The sequence below is a fragment of the Electrona antarctica genome (assembly GCF_951216825.1).
Source record: "Electrona antarctica genome assembly, chromosome: 3".
Lineage (NCBI taxonomy): Eukaryota > Metazoa > Chordata > Actinopteri > Myctophiformes > Myctophidae > Electrona > Electrona antarctica.
Genome location: NC_136808.1, coordinates 6591592 through 6619261, shown reverse-complemented (window position 1 = coordinate 6619261; position 27670 = coordinate 6591592). Strand labels below are relative to the sequence as shown.

The window sequence follows — 27670 nt, the reverse complement described above, 5'->3', positions numbered from 1 at the left end:
TTCGGCATGAGGAGACGCAAATGTGTATCAAAATTCCACAGTTCCACATTCCAGTTCGGGGGCGGCCGAGCAGAAGGCCCGGTCGCCCATGGTGCGTAGGTTGGTCTTGACAGGTTTGAGGCGGTTTGTGTTTGAGGAGCGGAGGGAGCGTGTGGAGGGTGACAAGTTCCTTGAGGTGTCTATATTCCATCCTGATTGGCTAAGACTGTCTTCCAGAGTTTGCAGGATTGTCCTTTTTGAACAAAGTGCCTCAAATCAAGAATGCAGCGTGCACTTTCCCTGCAATGTTGCATGCACATTTCCACTAGCAATGGGGTATGTTTTCTATTACATACCCCATAAAGCCTATTTTTGTGTTTTTGTCGCATTCCTGAGCCAATAATTTAATGACCAGGTCATCGATCAGTAGGAGACTCAGTAGGAGACTGTTTGTCAAAGTCAAAGTCATACGATTTGTCACACACGTTACCGCAGTAACATTTGTTCTCCGCATTTGACCCATCTCTTGGAGCAGTGAGCTGCAGCCGTGACGCGCTCGGGAATCATTTGATTAGTAGATTTGACCCCCCAATCCAACCCTTTGATGCTGAGTGCCAAGCAGGGAGGCATTGGGTCCCATTTTTACAGTCTTTGGTATGACCCGGCCGGGGATCGAACCCCCGACCTCCCAGTTTCAGGGCGGACACTCTAACCACAAGGCCACTGTCTGGTTTGCCGGTCATCAAATCATTGGCTTAGGATAGGAATGCAAGAAAAACTAATAAATCTCCATGACAACGCCCTGGTAACGTCTGTCCCAACAGCCAGGAACCTTGGTGTTGTCCTGGACAGTCAGCACTCGTTTAAAACCCACATCACAGCTGTCACTCGATCCTGTAGGTTCACACTCTATAACATACGACGAATTAGACCGTTCCTCACCCAGGAATCAGCCCAGCTCCTAATCCAGACAACAGTCTTGTCAAAACTTGACTATTGTAACTCCCTCCTTACTGGCCTATCGGCATGTGCACTTAAACCTCTCCAACTGATTCAAAATGCCGCAGCTCGCTTGGTCTTCAACCAGCCAAAATTCTCACATGTCTCCCCCCTGCTCCGCTCCCTGCACTGGCTCCCGGTCGCTGCCTGCACAGAATACAAAACTCTGATGCTGGCATTCAAAGCAACCAAAGGTATGGCTCCCCCATATCTTGCAAGCATGATTGAACCCTACAAACCCTCCCGCGCACTCAGATCAACCAACGCAGGGAAGCTGGAAGTACCTTCACTAAAAACGCCGGGACAACGCTCCACACTTCCTAAACTCTTCTCCCTTCTGGCCCCAAAACTGTGGAATGCACTTCCCGTTGCAATCAGAACTGTCATGTAGACAGCACAATAATTGCATTGTATATAGTCATAGCACTTCATAGTACATATGTATAGCATAGTATAGTATATATGTATAGTTTATATGTTTAGTATCATTATATAGATATGTTCTAGTTAACGTTCTTAGCTTACGCATGTTTCATGATAAATGCATTTTATATATGTGATGTATCCCCATGTTTTTTTGTTCTTGCCTAATGTAAGTCGCTCTGAATTAAGAGCGTCTGCTAAATGCCTAAATTGTAAATTGCATGAATTCAAGGCTTCATGGTGTGTGTAATTGATAGAAAATAAGTCATTTTTTTGGGGCGAACTACTCCTTTATCTCTGCACAGAAGTGCCCTGCCCATGAGCCCAATGCTCATCGCTGGTTGGATTTACTCTGTTTTGATGTTGTTTGAAGTCACATTTATTGCTCTGAATACTGTGATTACTGCTGTAATACAGCTGTAATCACAGTACTGTACACTGTGTGCTCTCTAGGTAAAGAGGGAGCATCAGATCAGAGACTGGCTCTCTAGGGCCTCTTTTAGACGGCGACCATATCCAGATAAAACGGCAAAGTCCTGTTGCGTTCTCATTTTGTATTGACCCTTTACACGAGAACGCACACTTTATTAAAACTAATAATAATGTCGCTAGGTGGCGGTAACGGGCTGCCAAATAGACGAGTCTCCCACGCACAAGAAGAACCAGGTAGCTCCATGGGTAGCTCCCAAGGCCCCAGTGAGGCTCTCCAATGTTGAAGCACTGGGCCCTAGTGGTAAGAGGAGGGACTGCAGGCGGACCAGTGGAAGTATGACGAGGAAACCCCGCGTGCAGCTGGGCTTTAACGTTGAGCGCGTTTGCACTTCCGCATTTTTCGAAATCGAAAAAAAGGTGGAAGTAGACGATTCTTCCGGGTGCTTCAAAACGCCACTGAGCAACTTCCACCAACATGAATAGCGGGGGGGGCGGAGCTATCGCTCCGGTTCAGTCTCTATCCTTCTTTATACTCTATGGTCGCTCCCCCTTCACGCAACCGCAACCCTATGGGGGTGACGCTTCCAGAACACAACGTGGTTGTGGACGTCGCTTGCTGCCTGCTTTCTACCAACGCATCCATCGAGGTGACAGACAGGCTGACAGGCAGCACAGAGCATGCAGGCAGAGCGCGCCACGGGATGGTTATATATTTAAGTGGTGCAAACCACTTCCTTAAGTGACTATGTGTGTGGGTTTCTGGCTGGCTGCCTGGCTGGGTATGAGCACGAAAACAGCAAGGTTCACCACATGTGCGCAACCTAACACACACACAAACACACACGCATATATGGTGATTTCAGGTGTGCCAGTACAGTACAGTGACAGTACAGTACAGTAGAGGGTACAGTAGAGGGACCCCCACGCGGTAACTCTGTCATTTCTCAACAGTTTCGGACACGAGACGGCTCGCCGGAATCGGGCCGGCACCCTGGGTTCCTGTGGAACTCCTCCCCCCCTCCCTCTTTAAGTAAAGAGGGAGCATCAGATCAGAGACTAAAAAATGCACCAATGTTCACATTTGTTGTGCAGGTCGCAAAATCTCACCAGAAAACACCTGGTCAAAACATTCCTTGCATCACGTAAGTAAATTTAGTTACAGGAAACAAGCCAGTCGAGATAGATTATTCCAAAAGCCCAACATCAAATTGTTCAATTAGTTAATTGGAGCTGCTGAATGGGAAATCACATGTTTGGCAGGGTTGTTAGTCATAATATAATCACGAACGGCAGAAGAAAGAGGCCATGGTTGCGATATGTTTCTGTTATGTCTGGAATCACCATTACTCTCAAAGTTCATGGAGGTGTCTTTTAGCCCTTTGGAAGTAGTCTCCCCCTTCTAGTGTTTTAGGACAAAATAAATTGATACGTTGAAAAAAACTCAGTGAGTTTGACCAGATGAAGAGCCTTGGCTCGAAACGTCGTCAATACATTTATCTTTTGGAGCATGAGTGTGTGGGTTCCCTTCTCTTTTCCTAGTGCTCCTTTCATGACATGACATTTTATTCAACCAATAATTCTCACCAACTAGGTCTCGGGCCATCTCCTGATCCTCCTGTATACGGCAGACATCAGACAGCTGGAGCAGGGAATCTATGTGATAGGGATTCATCTGTAGCAGGACCTGGGAGGGAGGGAGAGAGGGAGGAGAGATCTAAACCCCTGTCCACACGACAAACACAGAAATGCATTGAACACAGGAGAACATCCCCCGATCAGTAGCAGGATTCAATTTCATATGTGATTTAAATATGTTTACATTTATTTTATATACGAGGGGCCAAATGAAAATATATAATACAAAAAATATATATAATACAAGAAACTGCAGTGTTACACATGAACTCTGCAACCGCGCCGAGCCGTCGCTTGGACTGTATTACACACACCAAAAACAGCAGACCTACAAGCTACAAGTGTCGCGTCCGTGACTCGCTTGTAGATCTGCTATTTTCGGCACAGGTCACAGTCATTCAACGAAATATAAATTAGGCTGAAGAAACAACAAAAGGTCACAGATATGGTGCAGTAGCAAGGTGTCACAAACTTAAGATATATTATAGGCTACATAATATGAACAGATCATGAATGTGATGTGATTGTGATCTGATGTGATTATAGCTGTCCTGCCTGCCCAGCAATATACCTACTAGAATATTGATGAACCTTTGCTGAATGTCCCGTCCATGCGCAATTGCTAGTGTAGCAGTCAGGACCAAAATGTACGCACAAGAATAGTTCCACATGGCTATGCACACAGACTCTCTGGCGTCACGTGTGATTGCATTTGGTCATGGGTGAGTATTGGTAGGTTTATATAATATCCACAGTCACTCGGTAGCACCCGCAATTAACCTACTATAGTATTCAAGCTGTGCCCTTAACAACACCGATGTCAGTGTTGTTTTCGTCGACTAAAACTAAGACGACTACCATTTTTCGAAAACTACATGGAAACGAAAACTAAGCTATGACGACTAAAACTAAGTATATATAACTAACTAAATATACTGACAATTTCGTCAAGAGAAAAACTAGACTAAAAGGTTAGGAAGGGACTAGTGGACAAGAGATCCAGTATAAGTCAGTTTAGTTCAGTGCGACGCAAGCTTGTAGATCGGCTATTTGCAGCAAGTGTACTAAAAACAGTCATTACGACGGCATCAAGGCCCGACAAAATACATTTTAGTTTAGTTTTTAGTTTGCTCGCCGGTGATGTGGTGCAGTTAATGATGCATAATGATTAAGTTATCAACTAAAACTAAACAATGCTTGCCCCAGCCAGTGTGATATCTGGTCTAGATGGGCGGATTAAAAAAACAGTCAGTGGATGTAAATGACACTCGACAGCTTCAACTTGTAGCGTCGGCAAAGCGTTGAAGCTGCGCACGCGCGTGCATCATTTCCATCCACCAGCTGTTTTAATTTTAGACCTGAGGACGATTCTACAAATGGCTTCTAAAACCAGACAGTTTTCTGAAAAACCTGTTTCAAACTATTTAATGTCAAGGACCCCCAGAATGATCTGTATTTGGCCGCCGAACCCCCCCCATCTGAAAATATGTTGTTCCAGGGGACCCCCCCAGAAGCAAAGATTTGAGTTAAAAACGTTCGCTCTGAAAGAATATATATTCAAAGATTTGCGCCACATTTTCACGATTAAAAAAAAGAAAAAGCAGATCTACAAGCTCGTAGCGCGGCACTCGGTGCACCCGCGCTACGAGCTTGTAGATCTGCTTTTTTTTCAAGCTAAAGTATAACATAATGCTTGAAACACCAAAAGGGGTTCCCGCCCAGAATGGGTTATAAAAACCCGGAAAAGACGCCTGCTCTAGGCTGTTTTCAACATAACCAACAAGAGCATGGATGTTCTTCTCACCACAATGTTGTTGGGATCCATGGACTCCACTGCGTCTAGGAACTTAAACTGTACTTGCTGGTAGTCACGACTGTGTTCAAAAGTGAAGTACTGCAGGCCGTCCTGAGACTGCAGCAGTGTCATTGAGATGCCTGCAGGGAGACAATGTGTCACACAGTGATGTAAATAGCTTTTCAATGTAATGAGTCCCGGGATGCAGGGATGGTCTTTTAGATGAGTCCCAGGGACATTTCATGAGTCCCACTTCAACGACATTAGGAGTCATATTTTTACAAATCGCAGCATTTAACCCATTTAGGCCCGAATTTTATAATTTATAAAAAAATAAATCTTCTGAAAAAATCTTCTGAAATAAATATTTTCACAATTTTTCAGAAATAGCAGACCTACAAGCTCGTAGCTTGCCACTCGGTGGCGCGCTATGAGCTTGTAGATCTGCTATTTTTCAATAGCTAAATTATAACATAATGTTTAACACCAAAAGGGGTTCCCGCCCAAAATGGGTTAACTCCCATTTCATTTTATATGGTTATAATGTGGTTATATATTCATGTAGAAAACAGAAGAAATTATTATTATAACTAAAGCTAGCAAAATAAACTAGAATAAAAACCAGTACAGTAGTGCATCGCGTGGATGCAGAGGTCGTTGTTTTATTGCGTCCCTTAACTATAAACTGCGTTTTGGGATGCAAAATGCACCCTATTTTAATCTCTGTTGTCAAGCTGATGATCTATAAATCCGAACCAATAAAAACAACTACCACAATGCTATAAAATGGAATTTGGTGTTAGCATTATGTTATGCTTTAGCTATTGAAAAATAGCAGATCTACAAGCTCATAGCGCGCCACCGAGTGGCGCGCTACGAGCTTGTAGGTCTGCTATTTTTGAAAAATCGAAGAACGACTGACATAGAAACATAGCTTTTTCAGAAAACTGTCAGGATGTAGAAGACATTTTTAGAATCTGATCTCAGGTCAAAATGGGTCAAGTTGTAGCGTAGTGTTGTTTTGAGCACAGAGGTCAAGAATGTGTGATTGAGATAGCATGTTGTTTAGACGGTTCATTTCACACACGCACGCACGCACGCACGCACGCACGCACGCACGCACGCACGCACGCAACCACGCACGCACGCAACCACACTTGATTCATCCAACAGTATGGTTTGGTCTTCATCGTGACATCACGCCCACACTGTGTAATATCAATGTGGCCTCTGTTGTTGTGAAGTAAATGCATCTCTGATTAAAGCAGCTTGCGGCTACCTACACTCCGCCAGTACCAACAAATTATTGGTTGTACTGCCCCCTCTCAGTGTAAAGAACAGCTGTATTCATGTTATGCAGGTTGTTTCATATTTCCAGCACTATAAAAACAAAAGCACTTTTGCACCTGTTAACCTCAAACACAGAGAAGTATGAGTGCAGGGTATTAGGCCTTAGGGTGATTTCTATAATAATAATAATTCAATCTTTATTTCAGACTCAAGACTTTCAGACCCTTATAATTGAAGGCTATAGGTGAAAATCCCACCCGTGTGAAGTGAGTGGTGCAACTCCGTGTGGGGTGCCCCAGGGTGCCGGCCCGGGTTCCAGCAGGCCGCCCCGTGTCCAAAACGGTTGAGAAATGACCAGAGTTACCGTGTGGGGGTCCCCGGGGGGTCCCGGGAAGGAGCTAAAGATCTACAGGACATACTCCAGAGTTGATGTATTTTGCTAAAACTTTACAGTAGGCGGCGGTGGCTCAGGGGTAGCCAGTTCGAACCCTGTGGGCTCCCCCAGAGTTAGTGTCAAAGTGTCCTTGAGCAAGACACTGAACCCCTAATTGCTCCTGATGTGCTGGTTGGTGCCTTGCATGGTTTCCGCCGCCATCGGTGTGTGAATGTAATGCACAATCTATGTAAAGGTGTGTGAATGTGCGTGTGAATCTATGTAAAGCGCATTGGATAAAGGCGCTATATAAATGCACCATTTAGCTTATAACCATGTTTATTTTTTTAGCGGTGCCTCCGCTCCATTACGGAGCTATGTGTGTCCGTATGGCTGTCTGTATACATGTATGTCCAAGCACGGAAAGCTGCACCACCTAAAGTGGCCAGTAGAGTACAGCACAGAGTAAAGTGGCACAGAGTACACTACAGTAGAGAGCACAGTGCACTACAATATAGTATACAGACCACAGTACAGTAACTATAATACATGTATACATTACCAGAGTAAAATGAGATGTACATTATGTTAAATGAGAATGGATAATGTAAGTTGTATTTATGCTCTTTTTGTAGTTCAATGGTTTGTATTTCAATGGTTTGGAACAGGGTTTGTTTGAATTTTCTTGATGGTGAGTGTGCCATATCAAAATTAAAAAATTTCTAACGGTTGATTTGATTAACCCATAGAAAAATAGTGAAAATGTGGCACAAATCTTTGAATATATATATTCTTTCAGAGCGAACGTTTTTAACTCAAATCTTTGCTTCTGGGGGGGGGGGGGGTCCCTGGAACTACATATTTTGAGACGGGGTCCGTGGCCAAATACAGATCATTCTGGGGGTCCTTGACATGAAAAAGGTTGAGCACCACTGACATAGAAACATAGGTTTTTTTCGAAAACATTTGACCCAATAACCCACCTTATTTCCCAGAGTCCCTCCCCAGTCAGAGTTAGGAGTTTGAATGTAGGATGTCAATGTATACATCTGAAGGAACATCATTTAGCTTAGTAAACCGTTTTTGAATATTTAATTTTAAAAGAAAAACCTCTCCCTCACCCTTGCCAGTGCTAAATGTTGTCTACCCCTGGTTTGGAACACTGTAGATTTTTGGTGGTTACTGCCTTGCTGTACCCTCAGTCCCTCACCCATGTGGGAACTATTCCTCAGGCAAGACAGAGGCTTGAATTGGGACTTTGTCCCTGTTGAAGTGACTGTGTATTTTAAGACACATCTCCGGGTGAAAATTCCACGACACCAGAAACAAATACTGCATGCTTAAAGCATGTTCAGGTTCTTTCAGGTTTGTTTACAAGGAATCTATGAAGAATTGAACAGAATATTGCGGACCCACCAACTCCCAATTCCTACAGCCCTGAATCACACAACCGGAGGTCTCCAAAGTCAGTTACCGTGGTTAACACATTTTGTGCCCAAAACGTCTGTAGACGTCCTGGGTATTACCGCACGTGCATAGCCCAAGACGTCTGTGGATTTTTCTGATTTTAAAGAAAATCAGAAAAATCAAAACACTTTTTTTTTTTTTTAACACGTGGTGCCAAAGTTTGTGTTTTCGTCATTGAGAAAGCATTTGGCGTTTAAATTAAATAACTCAGAAACTATAAAACATTTCAAAGTAAAAAGTTCCAGCATGTGTCTCCACAGTCAGCTGAATTATAAAAAATGTGAATGGATTTTCTAGGTGAAAGTGATTTTGGGCAGTTTTGCGTGGGCTCTCTTAAATACACAATGCCATCTGAACAATAACAACAACAACAACATTTAATTATGTCTATGTTCTGTTGTGATCAGCACTGAGCAAGGGCTAACTGTGGCCAACGTAAACAATGCTGTACTCCAGGCAAGACAACCAACCTGTACATTCATGAGCCACACTCACTACGTCCCATAACCTGGAAGGACGATTGCCACGATTGAGGACATGCTACATCCCACAGGCTGGAGGGATGCTATTGGATTAGTCTATTATTAGGTTGTGTTGATGACATACATGCGAGGCGACATAAGCATTACACAAAGCTCAGTCAGTCAGTGAAGGTGACGGGTCAGGTTTGGCATATCAGGGAAGCCAGATCCCCCCCACCCCCCCCCACCCCCTCAATCCCCCTAAAAAAATAAAATAAAAATTAATTGAGAACCCCTGACCTAGAGTACACCTACAGGTAGAGTATATAGAAGGAGCTAAAGATCTACAGTTTGAATGAGCCTTCAGACCTGCCAAACGAAGCGCACTTTACGACAATACACAGCAGGATTCATTTTAACTTAACATCCTGGTGTGAAGGAAACCTTAGACTGCAGAGACTGCTGCACCTTAGCCCGGATTAACCTAGTCTTTTCTTGACAACCATGAATTACACAAAGGTGGAAATGTTATTTAGACAGATGCCAGGTTCATTGTAGTGTTGTTTTGGGCAGCACATTTCTATTTTTGTTAGTTTAGTTTTAGTCATATTTTAGTCACCTGGAATGCTTTAGTGTCAGTCTAGTTTCAGTCGACTAAATGTCACGCGATTTCAGTCGACTAAATCTACGGTTGATTTAGTCGGCTAAAATGTATTTCGGTGGGCCTTGATGTGATCGTAATGGCTGATTTTACACTTGCTGAAAATAGCCGATCTACAAGCTTGCAACCAATTGGAAAATGACTTATACTGGGTCTCTTCCCCACTAGTCCCTTCCTACCATTTTAGTCTAGTTTTTATTTGTTGACGAAATTTTCAATATATTTAGTCTTAGTTTTTAGCTTAGTTTTCATTTAGTTTTCGCCAGTGAAAAAAGGTAGTCGACGAACATTTTTCATCGTAGTATTAGTCGACGAAATCAACACAGGTTCATTGTTTACCTGGCATCCTATAGTTTCAATGTAGCGATTATTATTTTGATAGTATATTGTTTAGACTGCTGGCATGTTCTTGGTTTACCCCTTACAGAAGTTTGCTGATGTAATACAATCTCTATAAATATTGGATGTATACTTGCGTGTTTTAACTCATTTTGACCTGAGATCAGATTCTAAAAATGTCTTCTACATCCTGACAGTTTTCTGAAAAAGCTATGTTTCTATGTCAGTGGTTCTTCAATTTTTCAAAAATAGCAGACCTACAAGCTCATAGCGCGCCACTCGGTGGCGCGCTATGAGCTTGTAGATCTGCTACTTAACCCAAAATGGGTTAAGTCACTCTGGATAAGAGAGTCTGCTAAATTATAAATGTAACACTGTAAATAACAACTACCTGGGCGGCTAAAGCGAGGCCAGGTGTCTTTAGGAATGGTCATCCAGGTGCTTCGATGGAACTGCCGCTGTCGCTGGCGAGGTCTGTCAAAGACAAATAAATGAATGAAAACACACCGTACGAAGGCCTTGAACCCTTAGTTTAAACTCAAACAAACTTCCAAGAATGCATTTTACCTTTGATCTCCAAGAACTGCACGAGCCCCAAAGTACCGCTTGAGCTCCGTGTCTGGATTCAGGTTCCTTAAACAAACAAAGGACAGGTAAAGGTATTTCAAATCACTGACGTCTAGAAAATAATAGAAAGCCCAATAGCCCAACAGCTGCACATTATGATATTACCAATCAATCTCAAATTGTGTGAGACCTCACAGTATGGTTCAAATTTGTAATTTGATCAACCGCCTGTTACGGTTACACACTGTTACGGTAATAAATAAACCCTTTATTCGTTATCTTTGTTTGTGATACTTTAGAAATTGAATTATTTTTAGCCTCTAGTCAACATTAAGGTCGTAACACACACTGATCTTTAACTGTTACTGATATACTGTACGTGGTGGCCAGAAATATTCTCTGCTCTTAGATTCCTACCAAGTCACATATATTTACACTGTCAAACTTTTTTCCCCCCTGTTAGCTATGTCAACTATAAAGCTACAATGTTTAAAATGAAACCTTGCCGATGATCGGTAGATATTTGGAATCCCAATGCGAGACACATTGGTTCAAATCAGTGTTACAGTTAAAATTACCTCGGGGGAAGACAAACAACTTAGATTGCAGCTTTAAGTATTTGTTTGAGATGTTTGATGAAGTAATATCAGAGCAGACATTGGTGTGCAGACTCTTTCTATGCTTGTATTATCAGGTTTTCCACGTGTCAACAGATTGTAAAATGTATGACATATTTTACTGAATGCGGGAAAATAACTATCAATTTCAGGGGATGACAGTTAAAATTCTACACCAAATTCTGGCCTAAAAGAGATTTACTAACAGAGAACTAACAAAAGTTTGGGCAGTATTATGCGTGTCTAAGTACCAGGTCTTATTACTTAACTTAAGACCTGGAGGCGTGGTCAATGCTGTTTGGCCACTCAGAATAGCCAAATGGCATTGATCACGCCTTCAGGTCTTAAGTTAAGTAATAAGACCTGGTACTTAAGACATGCATAATACTGCCCTATGTCTTCAACGTAAAAGGTGAAAATGCAATGTCAAAAATAAGTCATATTTTACATTATAGGACTCAATACCAGTGTCTGTCTTTTATGTTTATGCTCTACATTCAATATCTTTGCAGCAAATAGCCTATCTACAAGCTCACAATGCATTGTGACTTGCGGATGTGTGGTACGGATGCTGGTGTTTTAACCCATTTTGGGCGGGAACCCCTTTTGGTGTTTTAACTAAGCATTACGCTACGAGCTTGTAGGTCTGCTATTTTTGAAAAATCGTGAAAATGTGCCTCAAATCTTTGAATATTCTTTCAGAGTTTCAGTTTTTAACTCAAATCTTTGCTTCTGGAGAGGTCCCCTGGAACAACATATTTTCAGATGGGGGGGTCGGCGGCATATTACATATAATCTTTGGGGTCCTTGACATGAAATATTGAGAACCACCGATATAGAAACAGGTTTTTCAGAAAAAAAAATATATTTTAAAAAGACATTTTTAAAATGTCGACGTCAGGCCTAAATAGGTTATGGCTAAGATGAACAACAGAGGGCCTCCTCACTTGTGCTCCACGTATAACACAGGCTTGCTGTCTGAGCCCCCAAGATGCTCCTCGTTCTGCAGGGTGAGACCGTTGGATCGCTCTATGGTCTCCAGCAACGCATCGATATCATCCTCGGCCACATCCTCCTGAAACCAGGTAAGTCGATTGACACCAATTAAGTGTAAAATGACACTGGTACTGTATAAACATGGTGGTCCCACTACTACTAGTTAGTTAAGCGTTATCCATAGTCTGATTTATTCGGTGGTGAGGTGACCACCGCAACTACAACATGACGTCACAGAGCCGCGGTGAAGAGCAATCCACCGCTCTCCCCCAGCCCTTCTCTCCGTTTTTTACTCACCACCGCTCCACGTTGTTACAGCTCCGGTGGTCACCTCACCACCCGAAAATCCAGACTATGAATAGGCCTTTACTGTACTAGTAGTCCACCTACAGTAACATTCATTACTAGCTGACACACAGCAAATATTTCCTGGTAACTTTACCTGTAGCCTCGGAAACCCAGACGTTTTTATTTACCTGTGTGTCTCCTGGAGAAATCTTTTTCTTCTTCTTTTTCTTCTTCTTTTTTCCTTCTCCAGACTGAGAGAAACAAGAGATTAAATTATATTCATGTCTAGATTAGCAAAGGGTATGGTAAAGAAAAATGGAGCACAGACTATTCCTACTCAAATTGACTTTATTTATTTGTTTGTTTGTTTTATTTCACCTTTGCCGACTTCTCTTCTTGCTTTAGACATATTTTCTCTGTGTTTCTATTATCCTTCTTTTCATCGCCAGGCTCATCACTCCCAACGACCTTCTCCGTGTCGTCGTCGGCTGACAGCTTCTCCGCTTCATTCTCTGCATCACAGATCTGTCAAAAGGAGCTTCAGCTATCAATCTGGCAAGACGTCTTATTCTTATGCATTGGAAAAAAACATACCCCCCTTCACATTCCCGTTGGATATCTGACATACTATATTTTTTAAAATTGGAAAAAATTAAATACACATTGCGTGGCTCAATCTCCAAATTCAGTAGAATTTGAATAGCTGTCGCCTGACTAGCCAACCTGTCTTGTCTGGATGATGTTTGTGACCATGAACTGCTTTGTATATTGACTTTTTTTTTTTTTAATGTTCTTTGGTTGTCTTGATTTGGAATTTGTGTGTTGTTGTGTGTGTTGTAGTTTTTTTGTATTTGTTACTCTGTTTGTATTTCTCAATTTACTTCTATATTTGTAAAAAACAAAAAATTAATAAACAGAACATTAAAAAAAAAAAAAAAAGGAGCTTCAGCGGAAATACAGTTACATCAGTGCACTGCTCGCTTCACAGTCACCCTCAAACAATTACATGCTGTACTTGGTGCATGATGAGAAGTGAAAAGCATACCTAAGCAGATCTAAACCTCTGGAATGAACTCCCCAACCATCTCAGAGTTTCTCCCTCTCTCCTCTCACTCAAAACCCACCTCTTCAGGATAGCTTTCCCCAGCCGAGGTCTGGTTAAGTTAGTTCCTAACGCCAAATCAAATGGGTTCAGATCTGAGCCAAACTCCTGAGGAGGCGTGTCTGAAGCCTGTACTGCACGGAGTATCCGGACGTTAAAACAAAACCATCCGTTGTAATGAGCCGTTTGATTGCGAGATGCTATCTAGCTTACATAATGCTTGCCTTCTGATGCAGCAAATGATATGAAATGATTTGTGAAAATGTGTAGAAATAATAAATGCTATGCCCAATGCTGCAGACCGCCGAAGCTTTCTAGGCTCATTTTTGGCTTATACGCCATGAAGTGTGGACTATTATTTTAAGGTAATTCCAATATTTCCATGTACATCATTGCAAGTCAACTACACAACCCAAACATCTATACCAAAGTGTCACTCTGCTTTCACTTTACAAATATATTAGCTGATTATGACTGCAGTGTGCGCACTGAATACCAGAGCCAACCTGGGGATGGACATTGTGTTAACCGTTTTAAATTCCTACTAGCACTATGAGAAAGCTCACTGTAGCATTATGAGCTACACCTGTCACTTATTATACAAAACGTTGTGAGTTGAACTCCACTCCATAATAATGGGATGTTAAAATAAATACCCATCCTCAATTAGAAAAGCATGTATATTGTATATTGGGCATAATTGAGATTCATGTAAATATATTGTTGGACTGCACACACACACACACACACACACAGATTACAGACAGGAGCTACCTGCAGCCGTTCGTATAGGTGCCCTTTGAGAGCGGTTTTGAAGGAGTCAAGGGATTCGCATGTCTGAATGACCGTTGATAGGGCGTTCCACATTTTGGTGGCATCGGAGCGAAATTAATTTAGTCCCTTGTTTGTGCCGAATCTGGGTTGCACATGGTTTGTGGAACTAGTTACACATGGCACATTGTAGAGTAGTAGAGCCAGAAGCAAAAGGCTAAGCTAACAATTAGCTCGCCTTGTTTATCAGTTTATGGACATTGTGAGTTGTGACGTGTCGCACTTTTGGCCCAACCATGTTATACATCCCATCCATACTTTACCAGTTCATAGATATTGCTGAGGTTCTTCTGATTCTTGTTTTTCTTAGCCTTTCTGCTACTGTTATTCTTAGCCTGATGTAGAACGGATTCCTCCTCCTCTAAGTCCTCCACACCCTCCGCAGCACCCTGCTCCTCCTGCTGCTGCGGCTCTTCTCCTCCAGCCTCCCCGAGGTCCAGAGCTTCTTGTCCCCGTTGCTTCCCCCGCAGCCTGCGCAGGGCCCGGCTGGACATGATTATTATTATTCACAGATGAACAGAGAACTTGAATGACAAGATCGAGGCTAGGGTCTAGTAGCGCACTAGCTACATGACAGCTAAATGAGCTAATGCTATATTTACACTGTTTACACCGGTCCGTCAGAGAGGGGGGGGGCGGGGGACGGATGGTCATTGGTGGAAAACTTCTTCTGCCCAACAGTGATTGGTTGGGACCTGGACAGGCAGGTGTGTGGGTGCTGCCCTCCACAGGCAAGGAATACTCATTGTTAGCCCAAACATTTAGACTCTCGTAGAGGTTTTTTTCGATTCTGACGAATGTTTGGGCTAACTCATTGTATTCAGATATATCAGTGAGCTAGTGATACCGAATATATTAATAATATCACCTTCACTTTGTTTTATTATTATTGTCATAGTTCTACAGCTGTAAAACACAAAACGTTGGTGTGTCTGTTGCATCTAGAGTAATAAGGGGGTCTGTTGTGTACTGTACTCTTACTGACCTGTAGACCAAGAAATATAATCACATACAAAATAAAATAAAAAACATATAATACATTTAAAAAGAAAAGCCGACCGTCCGTCCGTAGAGTAGATTAGTTTGTAATTAGCAGAGCCTTATATGGCTCTGGCAATTAGATAGTGGGTAAATAACGGAACGTTTGACCGATACGGAACTATAATGTGCGAATTGTGTTTACACGGAGCGATTTGCCCGCCCGCCACTAAGGCAACGTTTATTGGTCGTTCGGCTTTGCTTCATTTCCTGAAACATTTGTTATTGTTTTCTGGTTGTACTCAGTCAGTCACTTAACTTCAGCAGTTAGTTTTTATATTCATGCAATAAAATAATCCGCCAGTGTAAAATGTCGAAGTGTCCGGATTGTGGCTCCACCAACATAAGTGAAGATGGCTTCTATTCCGAGCATCATAAGGTCTGCGTTGACTGCGGCTCTGTTTTAAATGAAGGACATCTCACAATTGACTACAATGAGGGCACAGGTATGGCATTTCTTAGCCCGTCTCCGGACCCCCCGGGTTGAGCTCCTTTGGGTCCAAAGGAGCTCAACCCGGGGGGTCCGGAGACGGGCTAGGCATTTCTGAGACATGCATGTCTTTAAATGTTTTTTGATTAATTGAACATGGAGACGAGGACCCTTATGTAAACAAGTCTTGTTCTGGTTTTATCCTCTTATAAGCAGATTTTGTATTGACCAGACCTGTACTTTACTTGAACTGTACCCAACCCCCATTCTGCAAATTGTTAATACAATTATCAATCAGTCCAATAGTGACAACTACGTTTTCTAGTGCTGCACACAGTAAAATCCTCAGGTAGTCCATAATTACAAATTGATAAATTAACATGGAGGGTGGAGGCTCTTTCAGTTCACTTTTTATATATACTTTATTGAAAATAATTCAGGGTTTTTACAATGTATACATATATTACAAAGTACAAAAAAATCTATCAAGGCATTTCAATACAAAAAGGTTTCTTCTCTTCCCTTTTTTTTTTCAAAGTTACATACATACAAATTCAGAAACAAATACTTAGATCAGCACCGAGTGTGTGGTTCTGAAGGTGCTGCCATGCGCCAACAGACACCATGCTTTGGTGCCATGTGTGTCTGTCCGCAAGCACATAACACCCCCAAAACCACACACTCAGTATAAACATTTAATTATAAAAGTTTCAGTTCACCATAACCTGCCATTTTAGGTGTGTGTGGGTGAGTGTCCCCATGGTTCCATGTTTAATAAAATAATGGGATATTTGACATAGTTATGTGTACAAGACTAGATGTCTTTACTCTCTGATGGTCTTTGAGTCGAGGTGTCTGTAAAATTATGTTTTAAAAATTACCATACTTGTTTTCCTGTTTTGTTTTTTTTACCCATAGATGTCGGATACAGTCACAGTACAGCTGGGAAACGTCCCTGTGAAAATCTGATTAAAGGTAAGATTTACCAATAATAATAATAATATCTGGGACTTCTATAGCGCTTTTCTAATACCCAAAGACGCTTTACATATGTGGGGGCCGGGGGGGGAACAAGAGAAGGACAACTTTATTAGAAGAAAGAAAATAAGAATAAAACCAGTAAAAAACATTACATGTAACAAGTTAAAAACACATCAGCTGGGGAATGCTAGTCTGAACAGGTGGGTTTTTAGTGCGGTTTTGAAGGTGGGGAGTGAAAAATGAAAGTTCACAATAGTTTTATATTTGCATCAGTGCCGTCAAGAATCGGCACCTTATTTCCATGCACTACTAATATGTCTGTATGCTTGATTTAAAGGCCTGCAGCGAGTCACTGCATTATGCCGGGTCCTCCGGCTCAACAAGGACACGGAGGATCTCTCACAGACGTATTACAAGCAAGCTTATCAACATTCGCATTTCATCAAAGTCAGTTTGGTGAAGAAAGAGGCTATGGTTGGCTGCTGTGTGCTGGTCAGCTGCAGGCAGTACAACTGGCCCATTGCCATGGGTAGCATCGCTGGCCTGCTGGAGGCCGACCCCTTGGTGATGTCAGTGGTGTACCAGGAGATGGTCAAGTTGCTACACATTGAAGCGCCAGCGGCTGGTCTCACTGACATACTGGCAACCTTCGTCCAGGAGTAAGTATAATGCAAGGCTGTTATAAAAAAGTGTGTGTGTGTGTGTGTGTGTGTGTGTGTGTGTGTGTGTGTGTGTGTGTTGTAAAAAAACAAGTGTGTGTGTGTGTGTGTGTGTGTGTGTGTGTGTGTGTGTGTGTGTGTGTGTGTGTGTGTGTGTGTGTGTGTGTGTGTGTGTGTGTGTGTGTGTGTGTGTGTGTGTGTGTAATGCAAGGCTGTTGTAAAAAAACAAGTGTGTGTGTGTGTGTGTGTGTGTGTGTGTGTGTGTGTGTGTGTGTGTGTGTGTGTGTGTGTGATTTAACGGTTACATTTTAACCCATTCTGGACGGGAACCCCTTTTGGTGTTTTAACTAAGCATTTTGTTATACTTTAGCTATTGAAAAATAGCAGATCTACAAGCTCATAGCGCGCCACCGAGTGGCGCGCTACGAGCTTGTAGGTCTGCTATTTTTGAAAAATCGTGAAAATGCAGCACAAATCTTTGAATATAGATATTATATATATGTAATATATATTCTTTCAGAAGACTTGTTTTTTATTTCGACATCAGGCCTAAATGGCTTAAAAATTGTGTACGTTTAGTTACGTTATTTCTTTGATAGGTGAGTAGAGCGAGACAGTTCAGGAGCAGAGCAAGGAGAGGCATGCAAGACCAAGGCAGATCAGTGAACCAATAGCATCCACCGGCTGTTTTCCACGGCACCCGCCCCTCTAGACCAGAAATCACACAGGCTGGGGCAGGCTATGCTAGACCTAAATGTATTTGATCTTATTGCACTCAGTCATTCTCATTGTGCTAACCTAGATGGTGAAGTAATAGTGAAATTCAAAACTGTTCATCATTTTGATGATGAGGACCCACTGGAACCCCCACAGAGAGCCCCAAAGGTCTCCAGGCCCCACTGAGAACCTTATATAAGACCTTTATTGATCCTGCAAGGGAAATTCAGTCACAAAAGATAGCAGCTTAAAACATTTAACAGTTATAGGGCAAGAAAAGTATTGTAGATACATCAGGGTAAAAGACACCACACTCAAAAGAAACACCATCAACTAACAGGTGGCCCACATCGTTGGGTTTTGGGTAGCCTGGTAAACCCCTCCTCCCTGCCAGAAATCATTTCAAGGGGGAGGGGTGGTTTACCAGGCTAGGTTTTGGGGCGAGTCAGACAAACTCACAGATGCCTTTTTATGTTTGTGTGTAGTTTGAACATATTATGTTGAATGGTGAGTTTAGCCTAATTCAGCCATGCCCCTGCTTTTGGGAGAGCTTAACCCATTTAGGCCTGACGTCGAAATACAAAAAAAAGTTCACTCTGAAAGAATATATATTCAAAGATTTGTGCCGCATTTTTACTATTTTTCAAAAATAGCAGACCTACAAGTTCATAGTTCGCTATGAGCTTGTAGATCTGCTATTTTTCAATAGCTAAAGTATAACAAAACACCAAAAGGGGTTCCCGCCCAAAAGGGGATAGACCTCCAGGAATTGAGCTCATCTAGGCTAAACTCAACATTACATGCCTTCAAACTGCACACATCCATGTCTAACTCTGGGTATGATATATGATAAATAGTAATATTCCTGAACTATCCTGTTAATGAGGCTAGTGCTTTTTAAAAATGGTAATATTCCTGAACTATCCTTTTAATGAGGTTTTGCGTTTTGAAAACACTTATTTGTTCTCTTAATTTCAGCTTCAAAATTGGTCCTTCTGACGTTCCAGAGGAATTTGCTGAGAACAACAAGGACTTGACAAAGCGTGCCGTGGCCCTGGCGGAGCTGGCAGGAGATTCCTGGATAGTGACGGGCCGCAAACCCCTCCCCATCTTGATGGCAGCCATCTTCCTGGCCTGGCAGTCCCTGAGGCCCACTCAAATCCGCCTCAAGTATACACTGGATAAGTTCTGTCGGCTGGCCAAGGTGAAAAAGAACGTGACAGCGATGAAAAGAATAACCGAAATCAAGGAGGTTCTGTGTAAACTAGGCAAAGAGATTCCTTGGGTAGTGGAGGACGTGACGCCATATAATGTGATGAGACTGGTGGCTGACATCCTAGAGAACCGGAATGCCCTGTTAAGGAGTGCGCTACGATCACATGAGAACACACTCCTCCCACCCACTTTAGAAGATTCTTCATCTGGAAACCATATACATGTGGAGGAGGAGGCACCGCCACCACCCTCCCAAATCTCCTTGCAGGTGGAGCAGAACACGCCTCGTGTGGAAGCCGATTCCCTTCAGCATGTAAAAGATCCCCGCACTGGTGTTGAGCAGCAGCACGATGTCGCAGCCAGTCAGGAAAAGCAGGCCTCGCCACCGCATTGGGGGAAGAGAGCACTGTTTGCTCCTCCCTGTGTGAAGAATTGTAAGGTCAGGAGAGTCGAGAGGCCAGTGATGAAGGAGGTAACCGGTGACGAGGATATCTCAGACAGTGAGATTGATTCGTACCTCCGCACTCCTCAGGAAGTTAAGGACTTTGCTTTGGCAAATAATATGTTACACTCATCTGAGGATGAACAATCAGAGGAAGATTAAAAACACTGATCTACAATGATCTGAGACAACCTTGTGAATGCTACTGCTTTATAATTATTTTTCGTTGTTTTTGTATTGACTTATTTGCTCTTATTTCACTCCTTTTCTACATTTGAGACATTTTTTTTAAAGAAACCCCCGGGATCAGGACTAAAACCTGCAACGGGCTGTCAGGCTACAATGTAGTCTAGAGACAAATTCTGCTTTATTTGATTGTGTGGAAATACACAAAACTCTTGTTTCGAGAGAGAAATGCACTTTAAATTCAATATAATGCACTGTGAGCAACAATTGTTAGCAATTGTGAAACGTAATAGTTGCATTAGATTAGTTTTTCTACTTCCATGACTTTGTACAATTGTTTTCACATTGAACAAATTCAACATGTCTGTTCAAGTTAGCAGTATTAGAGATAATCTGCTCTCATGTGACAAAGAATGGTGCATTTGTGATATATCTTTCTGTTTCCTGGTATAACATTTCATTATGAAACGGACCAACACTATGAAAGTATTTGATGCAGTTTTTTTCTTTGTTTTTCCATCCGACTGAATAATCGGGGGAAAAAGACCAGAGTAGCGTTGCTACATAACTCATTGTTAACGTCACATTTTACTTTCTACTTGTAGTCAATTGTAGTCAGGAGCCAATCAGTAGCTTAGTATGCAAGTGACTGGGCAAGAAATGCACAAGTTGCTGGTAATCCTCCCAATTTGTAATTGCCAATTCCCTCTGTGAGGTCAGACCTCTAAAAATAGAAGTCACTTAGTCATCACACGTAGCCAGTTACATTTTTGTTAGCTTTTTATATGCGTTTGCGGGGTTGTCCACACGCAAATGCATTGGTCGCAGCCCAATTTACGGTCATATTTAGGCCACAGTGTACATTAAAAAAAAACGGTTTAGTTTTTGGCTGGCTACGTCACTTTAGCTACGGTTGTCATGTGGACGAAGAGATTTTTGTAAACTGGGCCGTGTAGACGCAGAGATTTTCAAAAACGAAAACGAAAAAGCTCACTTTATAAAAAATACCTGTATACTGTATGTGTGGGCGAAGCCTTAGTCATGAGGTTATTCAAAACACAACTGAATGGAACAGATGGGATCTGAACTAGTTACATATTATTATGCTAATGCTAGCCCAGACAGGGAAGATGGGGATGTCGCAAATATAATGGAGGAAATTTGTTTTAAAATGGGGAAGTTAAATTACTGGTATTTCACTGTTAGTGTTAACATAATAGATGAAAAGTAAATTTATTTCTTCTTATTTAGTTGTGCCCACTCCCTCAGTTCACCCTTGGCATGGCACACTCAGGGTTCATGTATTGCCAAGACTTGAATAAAGATGAAGTGAAATGAAACAAACCTAGTGTAATTTTATGTGTGTATTATATGAATGTGAACAATGAATGAATCTACATCCAAAATAATAACATTTAGTATTGTGTTGATGTGTGGTGAACCGTCGTTTTTATGTCAATGATCCATCTACAAGCTCACACGTTGAGAGCTTGTAGAACAGCTGTTTTAGCCATTTTTGACAAAGTATAAAATATTGCGTAAGTGCTTAAACTGTTCCTAATTTTGCCGAGGACCCCCTGGAGGCTGGAACCCCCTCCCCCTTGGGCGTCCCTGGAACCCATGTTGAGAACCAGTGGAGCGTTGAGCGCCCAAAAGGCGAACGTGGAGAAGGTACTCATCATGGGCATGGCAATATGAATAATTCATTGCAACCTTAATTACTAGCTGTAATATAATTATATTTCTTATTCAGGGGAATTCTTGTACAAAAAAGTAGTTAAGACACGGCGGTGGCTCAGGGGTAGAGTGGCTGGATGGTAACCGCAAGGTTGCCAGTTCGAACCCGGGCTCCCCCCTAGTTAGTGTTGAAGTGTCCTTGAGCAAGACTCTGAACCCCAAATTGCTCCTGGTGTGCAGGTTGGTGCCTTGCATGGTTTCCGCCGCCATCGGGGTGTGAATGGGTGAATGTAATGCACAATCTATGTAAAGCGCCTTGGATAAAGGTGCTATATAAATGCACCATTTACCATGTACTAACAAGTTGAATCGGAGGTATTAAGTTATAGCCTTTTTTCTATCAACATGCCTAGTGTGTATGTGAGAGAGCAGGCACGTCCAATGTCTCAGAAGTCACCACAAGAGAAGGAAGTTGTGAATAAGAGAGAACTTGCAAAACCAGAAGCATTACACAGATCTATGTCTAAAAGTAACTATTACAGATACTTTGCATGGAATGCAGGGTATTTATTTAAAACAAATAAAATGGAATTGAAGATATTACATCCTAAGCCTTATACAGTATGAAAATACATAGGCTACTGTACATTTTAATATTTCAGTTCATATAAATACAAATAAAAAAAATCAAATGCATTCGTCTGAGGCCATATCTAAAAGAGTCTACTCTCCCTTGTCCTCTCTCTAAATAGTCCTTAGGCCAGAGGCCTTATTATCGGATATTGTTGCCATAAAAAGGGACAAAGCGACAATGTGATTTTTTGTATTGCTACATGTCTGTAGTTTATGTAATGTCAAAATGGCAGCTGATTACTTGTTTTTGGCCCTTACAGTATATCTGATATAATGTGTGTGCGCGCGCTATAAGTTAAGTCTAGTTGTGTGGTCCTCATTTACTCGTTTATTACATGTTTTCCTGAGTTGTGTTGTGTGCTGGGGTACAACCTTGAGTTTGAGGTGGTTTCTACATCCTCATAAACCCATAAAAAGACGTATCACTCATGATTCTATGATGTTTAATTCAGAAGTTTAAGATGTTCCCTGTTTCCCTGTTTCAGAGAGGCAGGTATTGACTACCAGAAGTAAATCCAGCATGTCTGTTGTTCTATTATGATGTTTGGGAAACACTTCAGAAAGACTTTTAGAAACATAAAAAGATACATTTTGACGACGTTGTGAGCATAGGTAGATCGACTACTATTCACTATTGTTGGCTTAGGTTATACATGCAGTATATATAAGTTTGGGTCTCGGTGAGACACCATATTTCCCTTTAGGGTCTTGAACTGAAAAGGTTTGGGAACCCCTGCCCCGGTTCACAAAACCCTTGTGAATCTATTAATCAAATTAGGATAATAACAGAAGGATAACATAAACATACTGTAACATAACATATCCCTATTATGGTTCCGTAGAACTTGATAGTACATGAAGTGCAGCAACATAGAGCGTCGCAGTCCCGCCCCCTACCAGGGCCCAGGAAATGATTCTCCGTTCATTTTCCTCATAGACTTTTCAGAGAGTATTTATTTAAAGACGGTTACGCCGCGGACAAAGCCAACTCGAGTCGTGACAACTCAATATTTTGTTGTTTTTCTTCTTTGTAATTATTTGTTTGGTCCAAAATATTGTGTTTGTTGTCATGAGTTGTCACGACTCGAGTTGGCTTTGTCCGCGGCGTAACCGTCTTTAAATAAATACTTTTTGAAATGTCTATGAGGAAAATGAATGGAGAATCATTTCCTGGGCCATGGTACACGCTCTATACAGTACAGGGATAACATTACTTCTTATAGTACTCGTCATCAGTCACAGGGATGGGGTTGTCGTAGGCCGCTGCCTCGAGGTCCTTCGCCTGTTTCCTGCGCACGTCTGAGGGTGGCCTTGGTGGAGGGTTCTGAGGAGGGCTTTTGATACCGTCTCGCTCTCCCGGCTTCCGGGTGTCCTTCTTTGGAAGTATGGGCTCCCAGTGTTCACCTCGAATTGCTGCCTATAAAGCAAGACGACCAGGAAGTCACTAACTGCTACACAAACATATCCTTCAGAATCACAGAATGACTGCTGCACCCTGTGGCCCAACCACTTAGTACTTTCTCTCTAGCTCCCTTTCCCTCACAGCATACATGGTCTTAAAGAATCATAAATGTGTTATCTTAACCCATTTTGGGCGGGAACCCCTTTTGGTGTTAGTATCATTGAACTCCGTAAAGGAACTATACAAATGAAATGCATTACTATGTATTAATAATATAAGAAACAAAATAAACAAAAAAGTTACAAAGTGTAAAAATAAATAACACCGACTGAGGAATAGGTGTTACTTAAACTTATGGTTACGTTTTAACTGAGTCATTTTAAGTAATACAATGGATGTCATCCAGCTGAACTTTGTATTATTTTAATCATACAAATTGTGTAGCTGGTATTATGCCACCCACTTGTAATAATGTTTGTGAGTTTAACCAGTCACATTCTTAAAGGCAAGGTTTCGTAAAGATACATGTCTCAATAGAGGTTCCAACAAGTACAGGAACCCTTCCTTGTTCCTATTTCCTTGTTTCAAATGAACCTTTAATAACTAGCCTTATTCATAAGGTGAACTTTGTAAAAATGTGCTCCCAACGGGAAAGAATGCTTGATTGAACTGTGATCCTTTTGAACCTGATGTTGTACATCATTTTTGTCTCCACCAGGCCGAAGGCATGGAGAGAGTATGTTTTGCACTCTGTCCGTGTGTGTGTGTGGGTGGGTCTGTCCGTCCGTGTGTGTGTGTCCGTCCATCCATCTGTGTACAGCTAATCTCCGGCACTGTTAACCTGGTCAATGCCAAATTTTGCACACACACTCCCTGGATGCCAACGATGAACCAGAACGGCCTGTTATAGCGCCACCAGGAGGCCGACTTTTGAAAAACACATTTGTTGATATTACTCCTCCAGATTCAGTCCAAAACTCCCGCAAATCGTTACACACTATCTCTATAGTCATGTGTTCAAGACGGATCTGTCAGATATTTCATATTCCATCCGAATTGGCTAACATTGGTTACAAGTTTGCAGGATTTGCAGGATTCTGAACAAAAACCCTCAAATCATGAACGCAGCGTGCAATTTACGTGAAAACTTTCACAGACTTTCCTACTAGGCTGAGGAATATATCCCACCCTTTTCACATTGGCCTGTTATAGCGCCACCAACAGGTGGATTTTTGCAAAACACATTTTTGGAACAAAATGCCTCAAATCATCCAATTGTCATCCAAGGCGTAAGAAGAAAGGGCACCCTTTTCACATTGGCCTATTATAGCGCCACCAGGAGGCCACAACCTGACCTGCCCTGGTGGAGACCCTTTATCTAGTTGTTCCTTGTTTTTTCTTATGCATTTTCTGTTTTGTAACGTTCCAATAGCTGCCTATGAACTATATATGGATGCAAATTAATATATTCGTGCTAACCTCAGCATGTTTACATCTTTGTTTTACACCGATGTTGAGTAACATGCTGTCTGATTTCTGAACTGGTGCTGGCTTTTAAACTTACCAGTAGGTAGATGAGGCTGGCGATGCCGAGGCAGACACATCCAAGTACAGTAGCGAGCATAAAACCACAAGGAACAGAGAGTCTGTGGAAGAAGAAACAAGTTCATCAATTAGAATAACCAATAAGTGATCAATTGATCAATTGACATTCAAACAATGGTAATGATTAATAGGAATGTCAGCGGAAAAAAAAGCGAAAGACAACACCAACTGTGTCTTTTTTTGGAGAGAGAATGAATGGAAAGAATGCTGCCTGGCAAGGAAAACACTCACAGCAGGAAAAGATACTACTCACGCTGCATGTAAAAATGCTCTGACATAGTAGTTCCTGGTCAGCGGTCCAAAGCCTTTTACCACAATAGTGAAGCAGTGCTGACCCCTAAGATGACAATAGAAAGGTTGTTATATAGTAATAGTAGTTATATAGCACAATACTTGCATTGTATGTAGTCATAGCACTTCATAGTACATATGTATAGCATAGTATATATGTATAGTTTATATGTATAGTGTCATTATATAGATATGGTTCTAGTTACGTTCTTAGCTTACGCATGTTTCATGATAAATGCATTTTATATATGTGATGTATTCCCATGCTTTTTGTTCTTGCTTAATGTAAGTCGCTCTGGATTAAGAGCGTCTGCTAAATGCCTAAATTGTAAATTGTAAGTACAGTAGTAATTCCATTTAGACTTAAACATCCTGGTGACCGCCAGAACTCAGTGTGTTAAATTGATTGATTGATTGATTGATTGATTGATTGATTGATTGATTGATTGAAGTATTTATTAACAGTCTGCAGAATTACAGTACATTTCAAGCACAACTCAATACAAAAACTGTCAACTGTGAGTGGACGACCCAATAAAGAATTACACTTGTTTACAAGAGGGTCCACCATGTTCAATTCATCATAGATGATCACTTACGTTCTCTCCACACTAGTTCCCCTAACTCTCTTGCTTCTGGGGTACTCCAGCAGACACACGAGCGCACCTGCAGCTCTGATTAGCTTCTGTCAAGGACAAACTCTCAAGATAGGATTTTATTGTTTTCTGTAACTGCACAAAGCCAACCCTTTGTTGAGGTGTTTTGTTTCATTATTCTTCTGCATATTGTAATTTTAACTTAAAGGGATAGTTCAGATTTTTTTAACTTAAGTTGTATGAAATACTTGCCATTAATATAGTGGTTGCAACTGTATTCATTGATTGCCCGAGTCCCATGGTGGGAGTTCTGCTCTGGTTTTGGTCAATATTAAGTAGTTCTGGTCATTTTGTGGGGGGCACTGGGGCCACGCAGTAAAAGTAAATGAATCCACAAAACGAACGTAATTTGTATTGTTGACCTATTTCTAAAATATTAGCACGACTTTCGTTCAACTTTGACCCCTCTATCACATGGAACTATTTTTTGGGCGTAGTGATATGGACACAAAAAACATAGTTCTGTGTGATAGAGGGGTAAAAAAAAGAACGGAAGTTGCACTAATATTTTAGAAATAGGTCAACAATACAAATGACGTTAGTTTTGTGGATTAATTTACTTTTACTGCGTGGCCCCCAGTGCCCCCCACAAAATGACCGGAACTACTTGATAGTTCACCAAAACCAGAGCAGAACTCCCACCACAGGACTCGGGCAATCAATTAATACAGTTGCAACCACTATATTAATGGCAAGTATTTCATACAACTTAAATTCAAAAAATCTGAACTATCCCTTTAATACCGGTATTTAAATTCCTATGTGTATTTGTATTCATGTACTTTGTAAATGTGTTTATTATTAATGCGTTGGTTGAATTGTCTTGTCTGTCCTTCTCTGGAGTGATGATGACATTAAACTTAATTTATACATTATCGTATGGTTTACAATTTGACAGAAAACCTAGTTACATCAGAGATGAAAAAGATACATTCCATAAGCAGCAAATTCCCAGCCACGGAATTGTCCAGCTACCGCAACGATGCCACACGCAACGAGAACTGAAAAAGGAAGTGGTAAGACAAACAGAAAGACACGGTTATCTTAAATAATTCATAATCAGTAAAGTCTTTAAAAGATTTTGTTCAAATTCCGACTTTTGGAAAACCTCAACTTCCTTAAACAAAAATAATTTCAACGAGTATATTCTAATAGTTATATTAAGATAATAACACAAAACTAACATAACATTACTAAATTCATATTTATAAATTGTATATAAAGGACAGACTCACTCACTCCCGACGCCAGAGCCTGTTCATTGGCCCACATGGCCCATTCTATTTGCCCCATCGCGGCTCCAACAGCAGACAAGACAGTCAGACCCTCCAAACACGACTGAAAGCAGGTGGTGATTATAGCCTACTGTAATGAGGAAGTTAACATACTTTTACTTATAGCCTACTTTTCATCACAAAGGTAGGGCAAAAAACAGGCAGGCCTAGAGTTGGCCAATCCCCATTCCTCTCGTCATTTCCGAATT

General features: G+C 41.5%; 3 protein-coding genes across 4 annotated transcripts in view; 1 reads left to right on the top strand and 2 right to left on the bottom strand.

Annotated features, from left to right (window-relative positions):
• tcf25 (TCF25 ribosome quality control complex subunit) overlaps positions 1-14862 on the bottom strand; it is a 65217-nt gene extending 50355 nt beyond the window's left edge. For both annotated transcript variants that reach the window (XR_013789714.1, XM_079497942.1), the window contains exons 1-8: positions 14519-14862; positions 12701-12847; positions 12511-12573; positions 11986-12113; positions 10422-10487; positions 10246-10328; positions 5273-5403; positions 3418-3517 (exon numbers count right to left, since the gene is read on the bottom strand). Coding sequence is in view for 1 of the 2 variants with exons in the window: in XM_079497942.1 (XP_079354068.1) it covers positions 3418-3517; positions 5273-5403; positions 10246-10328; positions 10422-10487; positions 11986-12113; positions 12511-12573; positions 12701-12847; positions 14519-14749 (949 nt within the window). In the remaining variant the exon portion in view is untranslated. The remainder of the gene's footprint in view (positions 1-3417; positions 3518-5272; positions 5404-10245; positions 10329-10421; positions 10488-11985; positions 12114-12510; positions 12574-12700; positions 12848-14518) is intronic.
• Positions 14863-15452: 590 nt separating this feature from the next.
• brf2 (BRF2 general transcription factor IIIB subunit) lies at positions 15453-21279 on the top strand. The gene is made up of 4 exons (XM_079496711.1): positions 15453-15739; positions 16642-16698; positions 17042-17363; positions 19059-21279. The coding sequence occupies exons 1-4, from the start codon at positions 15604-15606 to the stop codon at positions 19897-19899; spliced, it is 1356 nt and encodes a 451-aa protein (XP_079352837.1). The 5' UTR covers positions 15453-15603; the 3' UTR covers positions 19900-21279.
• A 2151-nt stretch (positions 21280-23430) lies between these two features.
• Positions 23431-27530, bottom strand: cyba (cytochrome b-245, alpha polypeptide). The gene is made up of 6 exons (XM_079497037.1): positions 27423-27530; positions 27119-27188; positions 26131-26205; positions 25494-25577; positions 25200-25281; positions 23431-23650 (listed from the first exon to the last, which is right to left on the bottom strand). The coding sequence occupies exons 1-6, from the start codon at positions 27478-27480 to the stop codon at positions 23444-23446; spliced, it is 576 nt and encodes a 191-aa protein (XP_079353163.1). The 5' UTR covers positions 27481-27530; the 3' UTR covers positions 23431-23443.
• Between the last annotated feature and the right edge of the window lie 140 nt (positions 27531-27670).

Coding starts and splice junctions, on each gene's coding strand:
- brf2 (XM_079496711.1), top strand. CDS start 15,604: ATGTCGAAGTGTCCGGATTGTGGCTCCACCAACATAAGTGAAGATGGC. Junction 15,740..16,641: donor TGACTACAATGAGGGCACAG/GTATGGCATTTC, acceptor TTTTACCCATAG/ATGTCGGATACAGTCACAGT. Junction 16,699..17,041: donor CTGTGAAAATCTGATTAAAG/GTAAGATTTACC, acceptor CTTGATTTAAAG/GCCTGCAGCGAGTCACTGCA.
- cyba (XM_079497037.1), bottom strand. CDS start 27,480: ATGGGGCAAATAGAATGGGCCATGTGGGCCAATGAACAGGCTCTGGCG. Junction 27,189..27,422: donor GGCTCTGGCGTCGGGAGTGA/GTGAGTCTGTCC, acceptor TTCCTTTTTCAG/TTCTCGTTGCGTGTGGCATC. Junction 23,651..25,199: donor CCAGCCTCATCTACCTACTG/GTAAGTTTAAAA, acceptor CTTGCTTTATAG/GCAGCAATTCGAGGTGAACA.